Source organism: Accipiter gentilis, chromosome 13 (genome assembly GCF_929443795.1).
Source record: "Accipiter gentilis chromosome 13, bAccGen1.1, whole genome shotgun sequence".
NCBI classification, from domain to species: Eukaryota; Metazoa; Chordata; class Aves; order Accipitriformes; family Accipitridae; genus Astur; species Astur gentilis.
In genome coordinates, this window is record NC_064892.1 from 7,163,950 (window position 1) to 7,181,765 (window position 17,816).

The following is a 17,816-nucleotide window of genomic DNA, read 5'->3' on the forward strand; positions in this document are numbered from 1 at the left end:
ATTTGCAGAGTGTTGAATCATTATTTCTTTCAAATAGTAGTATTGTAAAAAGATGTTTTGGTTGATATAGTGCCCATTTATACTCTTGGCACTTCTCTAAAGCCTATGAAGGCATTTGCTCCATTTCCCCCAAATAAACAAACTACAGCTGCTATTCTTCCAGCAGCAGCTTGTTGCCTCTGCTTAAATATGGCTTTTTAATGTAAGAACATTTCAATATTCTGAAATTTTGTTTATTAAAAAGTCTCGTAACATACTCCTGGGAACTCACTCGGCTCCCATACCCTTTCATTTGCTAAATAAGAAAAACAAATAAAATCCATCCATGTATATAACATGGAATAGCACAACTCTGCATCTTTTCTCTTACCTTTCACATACACTACCTAACTTCTCCAATCACATACATTACTTAACCTCCAATTTTGTCTCTAATGAGGTCACCTACGATAGTTTGGATTTGGTGAGCTTGTTTTTTATGGTCCAGCAAAATATCCACTAATCAAACAGAAATCAAACAAAAGGAATTTTCTGTCTTATCTGTATCTACTTAAATTAAAGGAATCTGATAGGTAACCAAAGCTCTTTATAGATGAATAGCTATGGAATTCAGACTAAAATGAAGGAAATTGAATTGAATAGCTGCCCAGTTTCCATTGAAAATAATGGTATTTCATAACTAACTCATTTGCCTTGAATTCTAACTCTTCTGCAAGGAGTTCTATGGCAATATAATAGCTATTTATTCCATTAATTTCAATAGAATTTCAGTAAAAAAAGTAATGAAAAGCAGAGAGTGCACACTCAGTAACTACTAATTCAATACCATCTTTACTTTTTATTTTAAAGAGTATATTTTTATAAGTATTGAAAAGCAATTCAGTCTACAGGAAAAGATATTTTTTTTCATGTTCGCATTAGGGATCTTCAATGCTTGGAAAAATACTTTTATGCCTGGTGGTCTTGCAGTATACCCTGAGCTCTACTCTGAACTGGAGGGAAAAATTTCAGAAAATCTACCCTCCACTCCTCAAAAAATCCTCTCCTGAAACACAGTAAATCAGAGATCTGAGTGTCTTTCATCTCTCTTACAACAGCTTAGCATGTAGTACTATGTGTAGGATATATTGAGAGACAGATTTTACCAGAAAACCGATGTTATGGTAACATCTGCAAATAAACTGATCTGGAATACTAAAATATCACCTGAGATAAATGAAGACTGATTTTAGGCAGAACTATTTACTTTGTATGGTATTCCCAGATCTCAAACTTTGTGTAGGTTTATGGACAAGCATTCAAAAATTTGAACAAAAAAGACTTGGGATAACACATAGATTTTGTGACCAGGTTAAAAATTAAAAGAGAGATTATTGTTCTTCATAAGTGTTTATTATTTCAATCCACAGCAAACGCAGTGTCTCTAGTTTAAACACTTGTTTCAGAAGTTCACCCCTACAAACACATTTCCTATGGAACTGATTAAGCTATAGTACAACACTCCTGCGTGCAACACGCTTTGCATATTTATATGGAACATTGAAAATCTAAGAGATGAGCACAACTGGGAAAAAACCCATAAACAACAACAAAACTACATTTACTGGCATCAGCTGAAAAGGGCTGCATTCTTGCCACTTATGGAGTACTATAAAGTCACAAGACTTCACGCAGTTTGCACCTATATTGCCTTTTGGGTCAAATGAGATGAGTGTAAAACAAGGAGGAAATGAAAATTATAATTCAGTGTCATGTACTTTGGAAAAAGCTATTTGTTGTTTTGCTCTGAGACTGTTTATTCTTCAGAAAGTGCAAGTTATGTCTACTTGATGGTTTCTTTCCCTGTAAAGAGTAGCTGCCTAGAGGTCGCGCCTTGTAAGCTGGTTCAGCCTCAACAGCAACGAGGCAGATTGGAACAGAAATATCTTCATGTAAACTCTATCTGGCCTTATGATTGGGTTTCATATTGTCAGATTTCGAACAAATGTGAATCCAAATTGAAATTTTATACAAGACTACCCTTACCCTACCCATTGGACTTTGTGCAGCAGCCCTGCTTTTGACTTCATGGACTATGTAATTAGATAAGCAAACTATCAAAACCCTTTTTGTAAGGGGAGGGAAAGCTCCCCAAACTTTAGAATCAAGAGACTTTTATCTTCCTGAACTGAATGAGGGCTGGGATGCTCGAAGGTGCCTTCATGGAAAGAAAAATAATTATTCACTTTCCTCATCTGTCAGTTAACAAATAACTTGACAAAATGAATTCATTTTGGAATAATTTTAGAGTTACATTCAACATCAGTGGAATTAGATCCTCATGTACTATTCACTGCCATATTTCCATTACTAAATTATTTGCATCAACTAAAGTTCCACTGTGCTGTCCCTGCTGATTTCAGCCTGAGTAATTTATTAAGCTTTTATAGAAAAGTTTGTTCACAACTGGAATGTCAGAGGCTTCTTAAAAAGGTGCTAACATATCTTTATCATAGTTTTACTTTCTTGTAATTTTTTTTAATATTAATTGATATATCAACTCTTCAAAACACACATTAATCAGACAACTAGGTTTTATATGTATTTTTCTGGCAGCTGCATTTGAACAAACCAAATATAATATACACTTATATCAACAAACGATTGAAAGATACTGTAAGAATATATTAACTGTATATGGAGAAGACAGTAAAACTAAATATTATGAAAGGACTTAAAACTCTCTAATAATTTAAAGTGATTTATCTGAGTGCAGTCATCGTGCTAAAATGAGAGTGTCAGTCATTAATATCTGGAATAGAGGATTTCTGTATTATTAAAATATGTTTTTAGCCATCAGTGTAGCTTGGAGCAACTATCTCTCATACATCCCACAGAAAGGTTTTCCTGGCAGAAAATCTCCCAGGATAAAGTAGAAAGGAAACACAACCATTTCATTTTCTGATTGGTATCAAAAGCTAACCAAAGCGTAAGTGCAGTACAAAGAGGAGAACCTGATTTAGAGTATGTTTCCAGCACTGCAGATATCAGCAAAGTTTCAACTAACAAAATATTCATGGATTCACTTTTAGTTTGTCATAAGAAATACATAAACCCCTTCTTTTGAGTGTATAAATGAAACACAAATCACAAAATGTAGCTATGTGTGCCAGAACTGTCACTCTTATGTTCCTACAGCAGACACAGTCTATATCCTGTTTATTGGCTTCCTTTAACCAATGTATTAAAATAAGGATGCTGAAGTATAACTAAATGCCAGTGGGTATGATCCTACATGTTTTATTAGAACTAAAATCTGCTGGAGGACTTTCTGTATGATTTCATCTATGAAATTCAAGTTAGCAACTTGTGAGTGCTCTATGTTTTATTGGCTCATGCTCAGGAAAATGTCTTGCCTTTTTGGCACTGTCCGTTTACTACGGTACATCATTCGTTTTAGCGATGGTTTTCATCTCATCCTACAGTTGAGCTAAGCGCAGGATGCTGTTGTAACCTGCACACTGAACGTGAAGACTGACCTTCATCTCATTTCACAACGTCACAGTGAGATGCAAAGCTTGGTTGAAAAATTGGATTCCCTTTTGAGGTCAGCAACAAATATCCAGTGGAATCAAAAGTGCATTCTTTATTTTTCAAGTGGCTATGTTTTCCTACATAGTTGCCTGTGTTTTAAGAGTTAACAAGACAAGACAGCTAGAAAGGCTCTTTACTGCTGCTGCAAACTGAAGTGTGGTATTACGAAGGTGAGTTCCTAGTGATGTGGGAAGTTCAGTATATGCTTCTGGTGGCTAAATAAAAAATACATGTCATGGGAGTTTAAACTTCCATAGGTTAACTTGCAATATAAATGACATTAAGGGATGTTGAATGTTATATTACAGGGCAGGTGACACTGAGTAACACAGAGAAATATGAAATATGAGATGAGTTTTTCATATTACCTTCTAAACATGTCGGAATCTCCAAAATGCATCAGAACACTTTTAGATTTCACTGTTGCAAAAATGCTCAAGGAATTTTAGCCATACCAGCTCTGTCATAGCACTCTGGGCCAAACTAGCTCTCTTGACTCTAGAAATGGTAAAACTTTCTGTTAGTAAGGCAGAGAGAAAGGAGGAGAAATCTATGTTTCTCCCAAGAATTCCTGCACCTGAAAAAAAATTTCTTTACACGAAGAAATGGAGGGTTGACATATTGCAAGAGGGGAATCCATAGGACCCTTACCAGAAAGAAATAATTACTTCCTGAAGCTTTTATTTTACTAAAATTCTGATCTCTCTAATGCTTTTAAGTTTTTGTTCCACTAAATCTGGCACTGATATGGGGTATATGTAGGGATCTTTATCATAGTCTCTCTGCCAAGTCATGAGAAATTTATAGCTCAGTCAACCACTCTTCACCCTTTTCTATCACCTTATACTTAAAAAGTCTTTCTGAAACAAGAATGTTGACTGAGTGTAAGCTGTGCCCTTGTATATCTATGTGGCTTCATTAGGAAAAAACCCGAACATTTTGTTTACCTTAAGGAACATATATACTTAATATAATATCCATACAAAATTATATATTTGAGTAGGTTTTGCCATATTGCTAATAAGGTTTGAAGCTTTTGGCAATATGGGGTCATTTATGTACAGCTCAAAAAGGACCTGCATAAGCAGTAAAAAAAGTAAAGAAAAATTTAGTGATTTAGACTGAGATTGTCTACACATCTGAATTCTTTTACTGAGTTTTGGGTTGAGTTTTTATTCTTCAAGAAACATCAAATTGAAACTTGCTTTGAAATTCAAGGACTAAAAAACCATAAGGAAATGATACTAAGAAACTCCCAAATGTCTCATTAATGGAATTTGGCAGATTATTTACAACCCCAAATCTCTTTTTTGGTGTATTGTTCATGTACAGCATTAGGATTTATTTGTAAAGAGAAATTTTGGCTGATTGACAATACTACTTTGTTTCTGTATTTCACAAAGGAAATACATGCAGTTTCCTTTTAAGGTCATAGGACCTTAAAGATAATGTACTACCTAAGACATTATCATAAACAGATTAGCCTTCATCAGTCAGTGGCTCAAAATTATAATACACAGCAAATCAATGTCAATTTTGCTTTGACATCATTGCAGTAAGGGATTTGCACCTATCACCTTTTATTGATGTTGTATAATAACCTCAGCAAAGTACTTTCGGATATAATCAAGTGTTTTGATAGTAGTAAGGTAGGAAGGTTTCTTGCTGTAGAACAAATTTGCTCTGAGTTACATGCATCTCTCATGCATTTACCTGAATATTGGAGAATATAATTTGACATTTGTTTCTAGTTTGAAGCTTAGAGAATCTGAAATAGTTGGTAAATCAATCTATCAGAAAGAACAGATCATTTAGAATATTACATAATTTCAAGTTCTATTTTCAGTGTATGAAAACTAATTCTTATGTATGCAGTTTTCTAAAACACATGCAGATTCCATGACAAGATATTTTAAAAGTATAAAATGGTGTCACAGTGCAACAAAATACTTTTCTCAGATATATGGTCTCAAATATAGCTGAATACAAGCAGAAATAAAATGCAGAAAAATGGACACAGAGACAAAAGTTGAAATATAACCTTCAGTACTCCCCGGGTGAAATTCAAATTATTGCATCATTACATTTTCCCTTAAGAGTAGGAGTGTCTGCAATACATAAAATTCAGATCATCTGAAGTTTACCAATACTGAACAAGCCGAATGATGAAGTAACTGAAGATATGTTTATAGAGATAACATAATTTCCGTGAAAAAACAAGTGCATCGAAGTAGCTCTTTCAGGTAACTGAACTGTAAGAGCATGGCCAAGTTCTGGAGTCTGGCTGTGTGCTCCACTCACATCCTTATTTCATATGCCAGAGAAAGTGGGTGCCCCAAAACCCCCCAGACCAGAAGGGAAACCAGACAAGTTAAGAGGCACAATATTTTCCAGCTGGTCCCTGCCCTGTGAAACAGGGAGATCAGCACAGCGAAGTGCCTGAGGGATGCGCCTACAGGTAAACAGAGATTCAGCCCTCCATAAGCATAATTAATTGAGAGATCAATTCCTCCACAGAAGAAAAAACTCTTTTGAGGTGTTAATATACATGGTAACCTAGGACAGAAAGAGCAGTACTGTCTACAGCACTCCTGGAAGCAAGAAGTCCCTTGAGAGAGCATAGCCATGGACTTGTAAAGTACAAAATAATAATGCTTCTTTCACGCAGTATTCAAGCAATAAACAATGAATATATTCTCCTGTTCCTAGAGACGTCTCATGTAACATCCCTGTGTTCATTCATAGCATTTTGAAGGGCAGTGGCAAAACAGCTTTCCCCGCACTTCCCCTGAATGTAAACACAGAGAAATTTGCTATTCTGTGCAACTCCAAACTGCGCTCATGTGTACTAGCCAGTCATTTCACTTTGATGTAAAATGATGTGAAGGAGTTGGAGATGAGGAATGAAATTGGAACTAAAAAGTCATCATTTGGGTCCAATGGTTTCATTATAAAATCTCTTAAACTTTTTTGACAAGGCTGATCAGCCTTCTTATTTTCAGAAGATGCTGCAGCATCTAAATGCTGCAGTCAACTTAGGGCTCTGTTGTGCCTGGTGAAAACGCTGAGTATGTGGCTCTCATACCACTCCAAGTTTTGAGAAGCTTTTTCCTGCAAATGCAGAAATCATACAGTTCAAGAATATTGTCTATGGATGGCAAAGGCAGAATTCTAGAATTGGCTGAATTTGATCCTGTATTTGTAACTGTCACATGACACGATGATAGTGATGTATTTCACATGCACCAGTATCTTGCTATCCTTAACAAAACCAGCATAGTTAATCACCATACTTCATTTCCACAAGTCATGTCAAAGCTCAGGAGCTCCAGAAGTTTCCCACTGTCATTCAGCTAAGCATCTGAATCTTCAGAAATCCACAGCCCCTCTGCAGGAGCTGCAGTTTTCAAGAGTCGCCCTGAGCGAAGCCATTAGCATCCTTCCAGGATGCATCCTCCTAGTAATGAGCTGCCAGTGGTGTCAGCGAACAGCAAGATCGAGCCAGATGAGTCCCAGCCCTCTTGAGCCAGTAACTGGAGCAGAAGATCCCCACAGTCCCACAGAAGGGAACCTCCTTCTTCAGCGACACATCCTAAAGCAAATGTACAGGGCAATGGATGCTGTGAGCTGCTCGCAAGAACCTGTATTGCCCCAGGGGGAGGCACAAAGATTTAGCAGGGTAAGTAGAGTTTAAGCAGCAGGCAAGTGCTGGTGCTATTTGCATGCTGCTGGCAGTCCCATGAGTTCCGAGAGTTTCTCTCAGGCTGAATTCCTTACCATCTGAGGAATGACATGCCCAGGTTGTGTATCCTTTATACTTCTGAGAGAAGAGAAACAGTAGGGAAACAGCAAATACAGTTCCTTTCTACACATTATTGACCTCGCTGAATGGTGATGTTCCCTTTATTTCAGGGGTGCTCCTATATACTCTAAGCCATCAGGTCCTGGTATCGTATTTAAATTGTAGGCAGTGATTCTACTATTTCTGGAAAACAAGGGGAAGATACGGGATCATGGAGGCTACAGCTTATTAGAGAATTTAGAAGTGATAATTCTGTAATCTTTTAATCAGGTATCATCGAGGTGAGTTCACTTTTTATTTGTGCAACTACACATTTTTATCCTGAACTGACGTTATTATTTTATGATGTTAAGTCTGTTTTTAAAATAGCACTGCAAATTCCTTTGTGTAGGCTACCTATGTACTGTGGAGACTGGTGGGCCTGAAGCACACTAAAGGTTTTTTCCATAAACAACATTAGATTTACATCCACAAATCTGGTTGTTCTCAACTTCTGAGCAACCGAATTTGCAATTGTATCACACAACAAAGTACTCATTTTTCCTTGCTTTTGCAAAACATAAGCTGAAGTGGGAAAAAATAATTCTAAACTACAGATTCCATTTTTTCTTATATAATCAGGATGGGGCTCCACAGCCCTTAGAGCCATCCACCAACCTCTGCCACTTCAACTAAGAGAATTGATGCTGGTGTATAATAGCTACTATAGTCTGTACAGACGAGAGACTTAAAGAAAACATTACTTCTCCAAACTCTGGAGGCACTACAGTTTCTCTAAGAAATGGGTAAAAAGATTAAAAGCATTAGGTTAAGATAACTTTCCCCATTCTCATTCTGATGGGTGCAAAGTGGTTTCAGTAGATGTGTCAATGATGCATGTCATTCAGGAAGAAAGCAAGAAAGGATGACTTTAGCCTAAACAATTAAATGTTTGCTAACTGAAAATAAGGTTTTACATACAGGTTTTGATTTTTAGGCTGCCTTAACTATGAATGCTATCAGTTTTCATATGAGCATAAGATGCACATTATGAAATTCTAGTGCTTCCATTCAAGTACTCATTCTATGCTCTTCAAACCAAAATTCATGAATTTCTACCAGAAGCTCTGAATTTGGACTAATGGCACCCCAGGGCTGCCTGAACCTTCTGCAGTGCCTCTTTATGGAGGGAACAATATAACTTATTTTTTCTCCCAGAGTCCTTAAGAGAAGCTAACATATAATATCACAACATATTTTCATATAATGATTAAGGAGGAGGGTGGCAGAGGGAAGAAATTCAAGTGCCAGGTAACCAAGGTTGCCAAAATCCCTGGTTTTAGCTCTTACCATAATCAAGCAGGAGCAAGACTTTTGCCTTCTGAGAGTTACAACAGATTGCCAGCCTTTGATCTGTAGTGTGGAAGGGTAAATAGAAGTGACAGATGCTGTACACTTCAGAGAAAGAAGGGGCTAAAACCCCAATCTGTTTTGAATGTTATCTCCATACATTTCAGAGGTTCCCTATTTTAATGAACTTAATATGTAGTTGCCTACACAGCTATGGCTGTGTTTATTTACAGTGGCTGTACACACAGGAACAAGAAAATTGTAAAGGATTACTGTTACAATTATAAACAGATTTTTCCATGGACCAAAGTGAGTCTTGATAAGCACAGTTATTCCTGTAATAAGATATTAAAAAAAGACAAATCTAGGTGGTCTCTTGAAGCATTAAAAGGAAAATGTTTATCCTTGTGCTTGCATATGGAACAGAGAAAACACAGTCCAGAGGCCTTTTATAAGCAGTAAATAAAACTGATTGCATATTTTCATCACTCTAAAGCTTTTACTAGGAGTAAGTAGTTGAGGTTTTGATGGGGAGTTTTACTTAAAATGATCGGGTTGCTCTAAGTGAGACTGCATGGTATGCCCTACCTCAAGAGGTCTTCTAAAGTTTCTGAGTCACACTGATGGGAAGAATAAAGAGGGATTCTGAAAGCACAGTAGTGAGAAAGTTTATTAGTAGCGCAGAGCTGCTGTAATGACAGTAAGTGAAATAACTTCAAGACCTGAAGGAGAAGCTTTTGCTGAAACCTTGCGGATATGATTTTCTCCTGTGGGTGAAGTCTAGCAGGGCGACGGCAGTAAGAGCAGCTCTGGCTCTCTGAGCCTGGATGCCAGCTTTGCTGGCCTCGAAAACTACAGTGTGAACATACCACATGCTGATCTGCCTTGCTACACTACAGAGCTTGTCAAATATTGAATACACTGCTAGCAAAGCCACTTGCTCTTCAGCCCGAGCAGAAGGACAGCTGTGGACATGAACTAGTGCTGGAGTCCCTTGGGTCCTTTCCACAGACAGGGATGCAGTCCCGAGCCATCAGAATCACAGTCATTTGCACATCTCTGTTACTGCATAACTTCTGAAGTATTTTCTGTAATCTCCTACCTATTAAAACATGGGAGTAAGGTCAAGGTGCGTCTGATTTACCATTGAAAAATTCCCAGGGAAAAAAAAATATTACTTTTAATTTCTGCTGCTATAAATAGCCATTCAGTTGCAAACCTCCATGGACTGCAGCAAAGCAATCCGTGGACTACATTACTACACAGGCACTACACTAGTGTACACTTTGTCACTAAATACAGCAACAAAGCATTTATGATTTACTTCGGATGTCCACAAAAACAGCCCAGGTAGAGTCATTGCTGTGATTAAAGCAACTACCTGGATTTTTACTCTTCTGTTGTTCTGAATTATTTAAGCAAGGACTATCATATTTGGCTCACAACCTTGCTTGACATTCAGATTCAGTATCATCTACATTTTTGTCTCAAGACAGGAGAAAGTTAACCCCACTGTTAATTGTGAAAGAAATCCTGCAAAAACCAAATGGGTTATGGACCCTTTGGTGCCACCCTGAACCTGTGGATATGGCAGTGGTCAGAATGAGATGCACTTGCTTTCATGGAAATAATCTTTTTACTGGTGTTGATTCTGAAGCTGAATGAGGGCACCAAGGGAAAGTGTGGTGTCCGCTAAGGGGAGCTCATTCCTCGACTGACTGAGAAAAAGAACAGTTAAAGGGAAATAAATGAGCAATTGTAGAGAAAGCTAATGTTAGGGAAAGTCAAGAACCTCAAGATAGTAACAGGGACTGAAATACAGGGTAGCTAGAGAAAGAGGAGTAACAGTATTGCTAAAATTGAATGTAATTTCCTAAGATAGATGGGGTCTGAATCTTTGTAAATGGGAATAAATAGCTTTCTCTGTCTCTTCTGTGTTTCTGTGACAGAATGAAGAGTGGGATTCCTGATACTTCTCGCTGTTAATCGGTATAGCTCCATGGAGAGAAGCATAATTTTGACTATATCTGTTGGGCCATGAGACAGAGAAAATCCCCTTTTCCCCATTCCACAGAATCAGCCATCTCTCCTGAGGCAATCTCTTTCCTTTGCAGTACAGTTCCTCTACTCATTCTTTTTATCATGCATTTGCTAACTTTCCTTGAGACTGGTGCAAAGGAGATTATGAGGGGTAACTAACAGGCAAAACATCAGAAGAAGCTTTGTCAAAACACGGAGTTTCAAAGTCAGTGTGGCTGGTTTACTTTTAAATACCTCTTAAATATTTTATATAGATACTTGGAAGAAGAGTTTATTCATTATAGTTTTATAATTATAATTATTAAAGACTGTCTTCCTTTCGCAGGCAAAATTCTGAGTTTCAGAGGAATTCTGCTAGAATGAGATGTGCTACATTTGGCTGTTATTGTGCAATAATGAAGGCAACAGAATACAAAAAGCCTATAATGCAACGTTACACAAAAAGGACACAGACCTTAAGGTGACACAAACAGGAAAAATATAATAAACCATGTGTCATGCTGCTGCAGCTGTTTCACCTCTTACCAATTTTCACAGTCTATAAAGTCTTGGAAAGCACCAGATGTTTAGGGGAAGCTGTCCCACTCTCCCTAGCTTTGAAGTTAGATGCAAGATTTATTAGTGCTATATAAATGCGATTTCAGTCCTGACTTTTATATTTATAAACTAGGTGGAACATGTAACACATCCTGTTGTCAGAGAGCCCATTTACTTCCCTCTGCTCCTCCTCACTTGTAGATCTTGAGTGTTGCTGGACAATTACAGTAACTACAGAACAATACTAGAACATGCAGTCCAAACTACAGTATTTGCTTAGTTACTGACAAACACATCTGAGATTTTTCTGCTAATACCAACTTTTGCCAAAACGACCTTGCAATACACAGAGTATGAGCTAAGCAAAACTGTCTTGTTGTGTATGAATATGCACTAACATTTGGGATTCCTGCCTACGCAGAGACTGCTAGTGCACAAAATTATCTTTTTTTTTCTTTTTTCTAGTGCACGGTTCCTAGTATCAGAACAGGGATAAAAACTGCTCATGCATAATTTCCAATCTTTCATAGCTCAGCAGTGCTGTAAAGAGCTGCCGTTCGTTTTAATTCAGTGAGTAGAAGTTTTGTTGTGTTTAGTACTAAGGGAATTGCATGTGTTATTAGAAAGCCTCTGACAGCTGTCAGAGACAGAGATGACTTGCTGCATTTCAATCTTTCATAAAGGAAGGACTAAGGACCCTCATCCTCAGCAAAGCTGTCAGAGCCCTCAAAAATGGGATAAAACAGAATACCTTTTCCAAACAGGAAAATCTCTCTCTTTCTCTCCTCTATTCCCTTCTCCATCAAGTTGTAGAGGGGAAGTTGTATAGGTAGAAGAAAGAGGAAATATGCCTTGATATATTTGTACTTTATACTGCCTTGTCATCACTGACCTGAAGGGAAAATTGCATAGCAGCCTGCTTTCCTTTAAGGAAGCACACAGTGTATTACATAGTATTTAATAAATTAGCATTATGTTTTAACATAATGTACAACCTTTCATGCAGTTTTTCTTTTCTGCGAGCAGGAACAATCAAAACCTGAAAGACACTGATGAAGACAAGGGCTTTGCGTCAAAGACTCTGAAAGTCTGAATCTGTAAGCATTTCCACACCTTCCAACACATGCCTCACCCTGCCCAGCACTCTTAATGAATTTAAAGCACCAGACAAGGAAGTCTTCTTTTAAGACCTGAAATTTTTCCTTCCAGCTTTTGATTTGAACAGGTTCTTGCCTTAATAAAACCTCTGTTGTTTATTTTAGTTAAAACATTTTTTTCTAAAAGCTTAGATTATTTTCTTTGAAGAGAATTGGTGACAACTCAGCTCTTGCTTACTCTTTAATGACAAAGGGAAAGTAGCTTATGCAATGTCTTTAACAGGTTGGCATTGTTTTCCCATCAGCTCCTACTTAGCTTTCTGATGATGAACTGACTCTTCCTTTCATACCAGTAATCCCACAGATATCCCTTCATACAGCACTGCTTCTGATGTCAGCTCCTTTAAACAGTACAAGGCATGTTTATTTGCATCATTTGTTTATTATTGCTGTTTACATTTTTGGCTTACGCTCTTTTTATAGCACACTCAATGCTGTTTTTCACTTTTCATACTCTGATTCATTTTTCATCCTGTTTTCTTCTCCCTATCCATCTTGCACTACCTCTCTGCTGAGTAAAGTGAAAATCCATGAATGAGTCAGAGTCAAATTTTCAAAGTCACATTGGTCAGTGTGGTTTGAAATTAAGCAAAATGCGATTGCTCATATTTTGTCTTTCCAAAAGTAGAAAATATTTCCTTTCTTTGGTTGCAATAAAGAGAGCTTTATCCCATGTTTTCCAGCTGCTTTTATCTTCATGAAATCCAGTCTAGGCTATGGTGCTCATTAGTGACTGGTGTAACTAGCTATTTCTGCTCTTTCTATATTATCATTAGCCTTGTCTAATTCCTCATCCTAACCTGTGTATCATCAAAAGCACCTCGAAGCTCTTACTTCTTGTTAAATGTTATTCTTCTGGGAGGTTTTTTTTCCTACGGAATATCCAAATGGCTGTTTAAAGCAGATTTCTTTCATGTTTTTTCTTAGTTTACTTGAGTGAAGAATTAGTGAATAAAACTGTAGTAGCAGTTTTCCTTAAATACATATTCTATGCTCCATTCTAACATTTTGATTGCATGTTTGGTACTTTCTATTCAGCACACTGAAAGGGAGACATTAACATATTTTAATCAAGAACAAGGAATTAATAATTTCTCATGTATGTAACTTTTTAAGTTTTTTGCTTATATACTACCAGAATTAAGAACAGCAGCTATTGCGGTTTATGTTGACTGGATGTTACACAATGTTATTATCTTCTCAGCTTGCAAGAGCCTTGTTTTCAGCTGTAATATATACTATTTCTGCCATGTTAAGCTTGTTATCAAATCCTTAACCAAAGCCTTCTCAACATTTCACATACCATGTAATAATAATTCAGCTCAGAAGCCGTAACACCACACCATTCCTTTTGAAATAATACGAAATGTGACTGGCTCGGGGAGGGGGAAGAGTCATTTTTTACTGCAAGCCAGGAAGGTCAATTAGAAAGCGAGGTGCATCTGCAGTTGCTTCATTGTGAATATTGACCAACAGTGTCTTCTAACCTCACAAAACTCTGCAAATGTTTGCTATTACCAGCATTTCCTTCCACTAATATTTAAACTCTTCTTACCTATGAACAGATTCCACTCAGTATCCAAATCAGCCTGATTTGCTAGGCAGCCCTTCATTACATTGAGGCAATAGTTGTTGCAAGGTTTCACAGTGGGAAGTCCTCTGCAGTAAGGGCAGTACAACATCTTCATTAACGCTCGGATGCACCCTGGGGTGGGACTGACCTGCAGAGTTTAAGGGGGGGAAAGAAAAAGAAAAAGGAGGAAATCAATCTCCTGTTCTGCGAATTTCGGGATCGCTGAGATTATGCCTCTCAAGCAATAAGTGCAGAAGGGGCAATTTGTGAAAAGAGCTCAACCCTTAATAACACCCTCCTATGAGACTAATCGATTCCTGCCAATTATCTTCATTTAGCACAGCCAGCAGCTATTTTCAGGAATGCAAAAATCAACACCTCCCTACTGATGGCAGTGCTTGCCTCCCCAGCCCTCCCACACCAAGTCTACTGGAAAGCGAAGGAAAAACACCAGGGAATCAGCTGGACAGTAACTGACTGATCCCAACACGGAGGTTCCTGAGGAGACCCCACGCTCTTCCTACTGAAGCTAGAACTGTCAGTCATACCATCACTGGGTCAGATTCTCCCCTTTATTAAAGCACAGTAAATCCAGGATAATCTTGATGATTTCTATAGAATTATTCAGAGCTGCACCATGACAAAGGGATATCATTCTGTTTTCAGACAAAAATATCCTTCTGTCTTCTCAGACAATTTCATAAAGAGATCAGACAGGGTTTTTTGATATGCTTGCAACATCTCGAGTGACAAAAAGCATTGCAGACAACAGTCTAATGCATTTCAATTTACATATCAGCATGGCACAACTTGGCTGTATATATTGAACTTAAAACAGCCACCAGAGTCAATGGAAAGACACCCAATGAGTTTAGGGTTTCCAGTCAAAGTCATTAACACTGGGCATGGCTGACAGAAGGAAGTAGCGTGTAGATACGAATTTTTAGTGATACATGTTAGAGTTTGCACTAGAAGGGTATGCGTTTCCTGGAGAGGGAGAGTGGAGGTTAGGGAAAGGTTTTTGCATAAGGCTTCTCCATTATTTCTAATGATCCTTCACCTTATCTTTTTTAGTCATCAAAATGCTGGGGGCATCTATTCAGCGATGTGCCTTCCGTGTTCAGTGGAGAGAAATAGGTTCTTTTTGCGTCCTTTCTTTATCCCACCTCTTGAAGGGTAGGATAAATCATCTTCTGGACGACATCCACTGAATCCTTCATATGTAAATTTAAACCACTCAAATTGGTCACATTTGACAACCATGTGAAGGTCCTTGGGTAAATATTATTTCCCTCGCCCTCTCATTTCCATATTTAAGTGTTTCACCTCAGACTTAAAATCATATGTACTACTACAATGTACGTTTTCAGGCCAGAAATTCTATCTTGTATTAAAGTGCACGTTAGGTACTACTTGCAAAAGCATCTTGTCACAGTGCAGTGGAGCTTAAGTTTCTCGTGCTGGAGTGACAATCCAGAGCAATGACAAAGGGCTACAGGTTCCTCAGTGATTTCAAAATTCCTGGACAGGAGGGTGCAAAGCGATGGCACTCCTTTCACTCATTCTGTTGGTTTATGAATAAATGCAATGCTTCTAATATGAATTTGAAGGGATTAAACTGTTTTTCTGTATTCATGGTAGATTGTGCTGAAGGCATGAATCTGGCTTTGCACTGTAACAGTACATGCTAAACTGACTGATGTGGTTTGTATTATCAGGATTATACTAAAATGGCACTTCTTTTTCTCTGGAATTTCTCCCCTTGTGATGTTAAATCACTGATTTTTAGAGAACTATGCAGAACATACTCTTTACACTGGACATTTTTACATGAAAATGGCTCTGTTAAAGAGTTACAGCAGATGCTTCTGAGTATGCTCAGAAGTGATTTTTGCCTTGGTTTCCAAGGGAAATGCACTTCACTAGTACAACACTCTGATGGTGTGTGTGAAGGTATATTTATCCATCCTTTTCCAATAGCTTTTGAACCATCAGCCAATTTCAATCAAATTTGACTGAGGACTTCAGGTCTCAGTACATGAAGATCCTACAAGTTTTTTCAAAATAGACAGCTGGGAGAAAAAGAGAAGAGAGGCTCTATTACTGCCTTTATTGAGGAAAAGGCTGAAGCATGAGGTCAGTTCCTCACAGATATCAAAGAATCCACGTGGAGGAATGATGCTATGAATGACCCATGGGTTAAAAAAAGCACCAGGGGGAAATTTCACCTTATTAAACAGCAGAAAATCCAAATACAAGGAAAGCTGGACTTTGTTATTTCCACTGCTTAGAACTACTTTTTAGAGTCACTTATCCAACTGCTTTATCTTTATACCTCTAAACCTAGAACACGTCCATTTTTACACAAAGATTAGCACAAAAAGCGGGACATAAGCAGAATACATATACTTATGGTCAACAATGGACTTTTCAAAATTTGAAATTGCTGCTTAAAGCCAGAGATGTTTCTATCTGTGGGCACATGAGAGTTTTATCAGCAAAGTTCCCTTCATGCTTAACATTATGCTTCTTCCCAGGCCCAGAAGTCTTGTTGATGCAAGGTTATCAGCACCTGGTTGACGCCTAAGTTCAGCTGGAATCCACATGTTCTCCCATCCGCACCTTCCCAAGCCCACTTTTGTATTTGTGCTGACAGCACTTAAACCTATAGGATCTTGACCTTGCACAAAAACTTCCTGGCAATTTCATTCCTGAAAAGCATAGCTAGAGGAGAGAAGACAATCCCTGTTTTATATTATATTTATATAAATCAAATATCATAAATAATTATGCAAGCCTTATTTTATCACAAGTGTAGTCTGAGAGGTAACTAGCTGTCATGTCTTTCTCTGCCAGAGGTCCAGATCATATGCCCAATCTGCTAGGACAGGACCCTAAAGGCCAGGTAGAATACCTATTTACAGTGGCCCGGTGAATCTTGGATCCTTCTCGCGTTACAAAACAGCTTTAACCAGAGTACTCCCAGACACAGTCCACTGAGAAGTAGTCAGGATAAAGTCTTACCACTCAAAAAGAATGAGCAGGATGCAGGTGTCTCATATCTTGTCTGAATGTTTTAATATCCCCCGTACAAAATGGTGGCATCATCAACAGCATTTTATAAGAAAGGAAGGTGGCCTGCTTCTGTTCAGAGAGTAGTAATATTTTTTAAGATAAGAGGCCAAGCTGTGACTCCAAGCAGAAAGCAGATGGAGAAAGTTTCTGCAGGAGCCTCTGACATGTCTCTCTCTGCCTCTGACATATCTGTATCAGCCCTGGCAAAGACCAACACAAGCAGCTCCTTGCTGACCAAGCTGGATGTTGCAGACCTGTGTTTCGGAAGATGCTATGCTGCTGAAATAAATACAGGCACAGATCAGATGCTGTCTCTGAGGCCAAGTGGCAGGGACTGGCTTACATTCCTATTGCTTACTGCTAGCACCTTCTGCTCCAACCTGGCCACGTCCCATACTACTACATAGTATTTGGCACTATGTCTCCTCTGGGTCCCACCTGGTGCCTGAGTGACTAAAATACATAATAATTATTTTGTGTGGCTATGTTTCAGGTCAAAGTGTTTGGAATAATAGGAAGGCAGTACTGCAGGCGATGGGAGCAAAATGAAATGTTGCATTTTTGGAAGTGAGACGGGAGGTTACGTCTGATAGTGCTTAGGCTACACTTGGCTTAGCGTTGGAAAGAAGGGAGGGGACCAAAACAAGACTGGTATCTTGATGCAGCTTTCTGGAGGTGGTCTCTGCCCTCCAAACAGTGCCCAGGCACTGCACGGCGAGAGCCAGGGGGA

General features: G+C 38.3%; 1 protein-coding gene across 1 annotated transcript in view; it reads right to left on the reverse strand.

Annotated features, from left to right (window-relative positions):
• The window catches only part of GPC6 (glypican 6), a 777,853-nt gene that overhangs the window by 193,011 nt on the left and 567,026 nt on the right, over positions 1-17,816 (reverse strand). Inside the window, exon 4 of the mRNA XM_049815985.1 lies at positions 13,994-14,159. Within this exon, the coding sequence (XP_049671942.1) occupies positions 13,994-14,159 (166 nt within the window). The remainder of the gene's footprint in view (positions 1-13,993; positions 14,160-17,816) is intronic.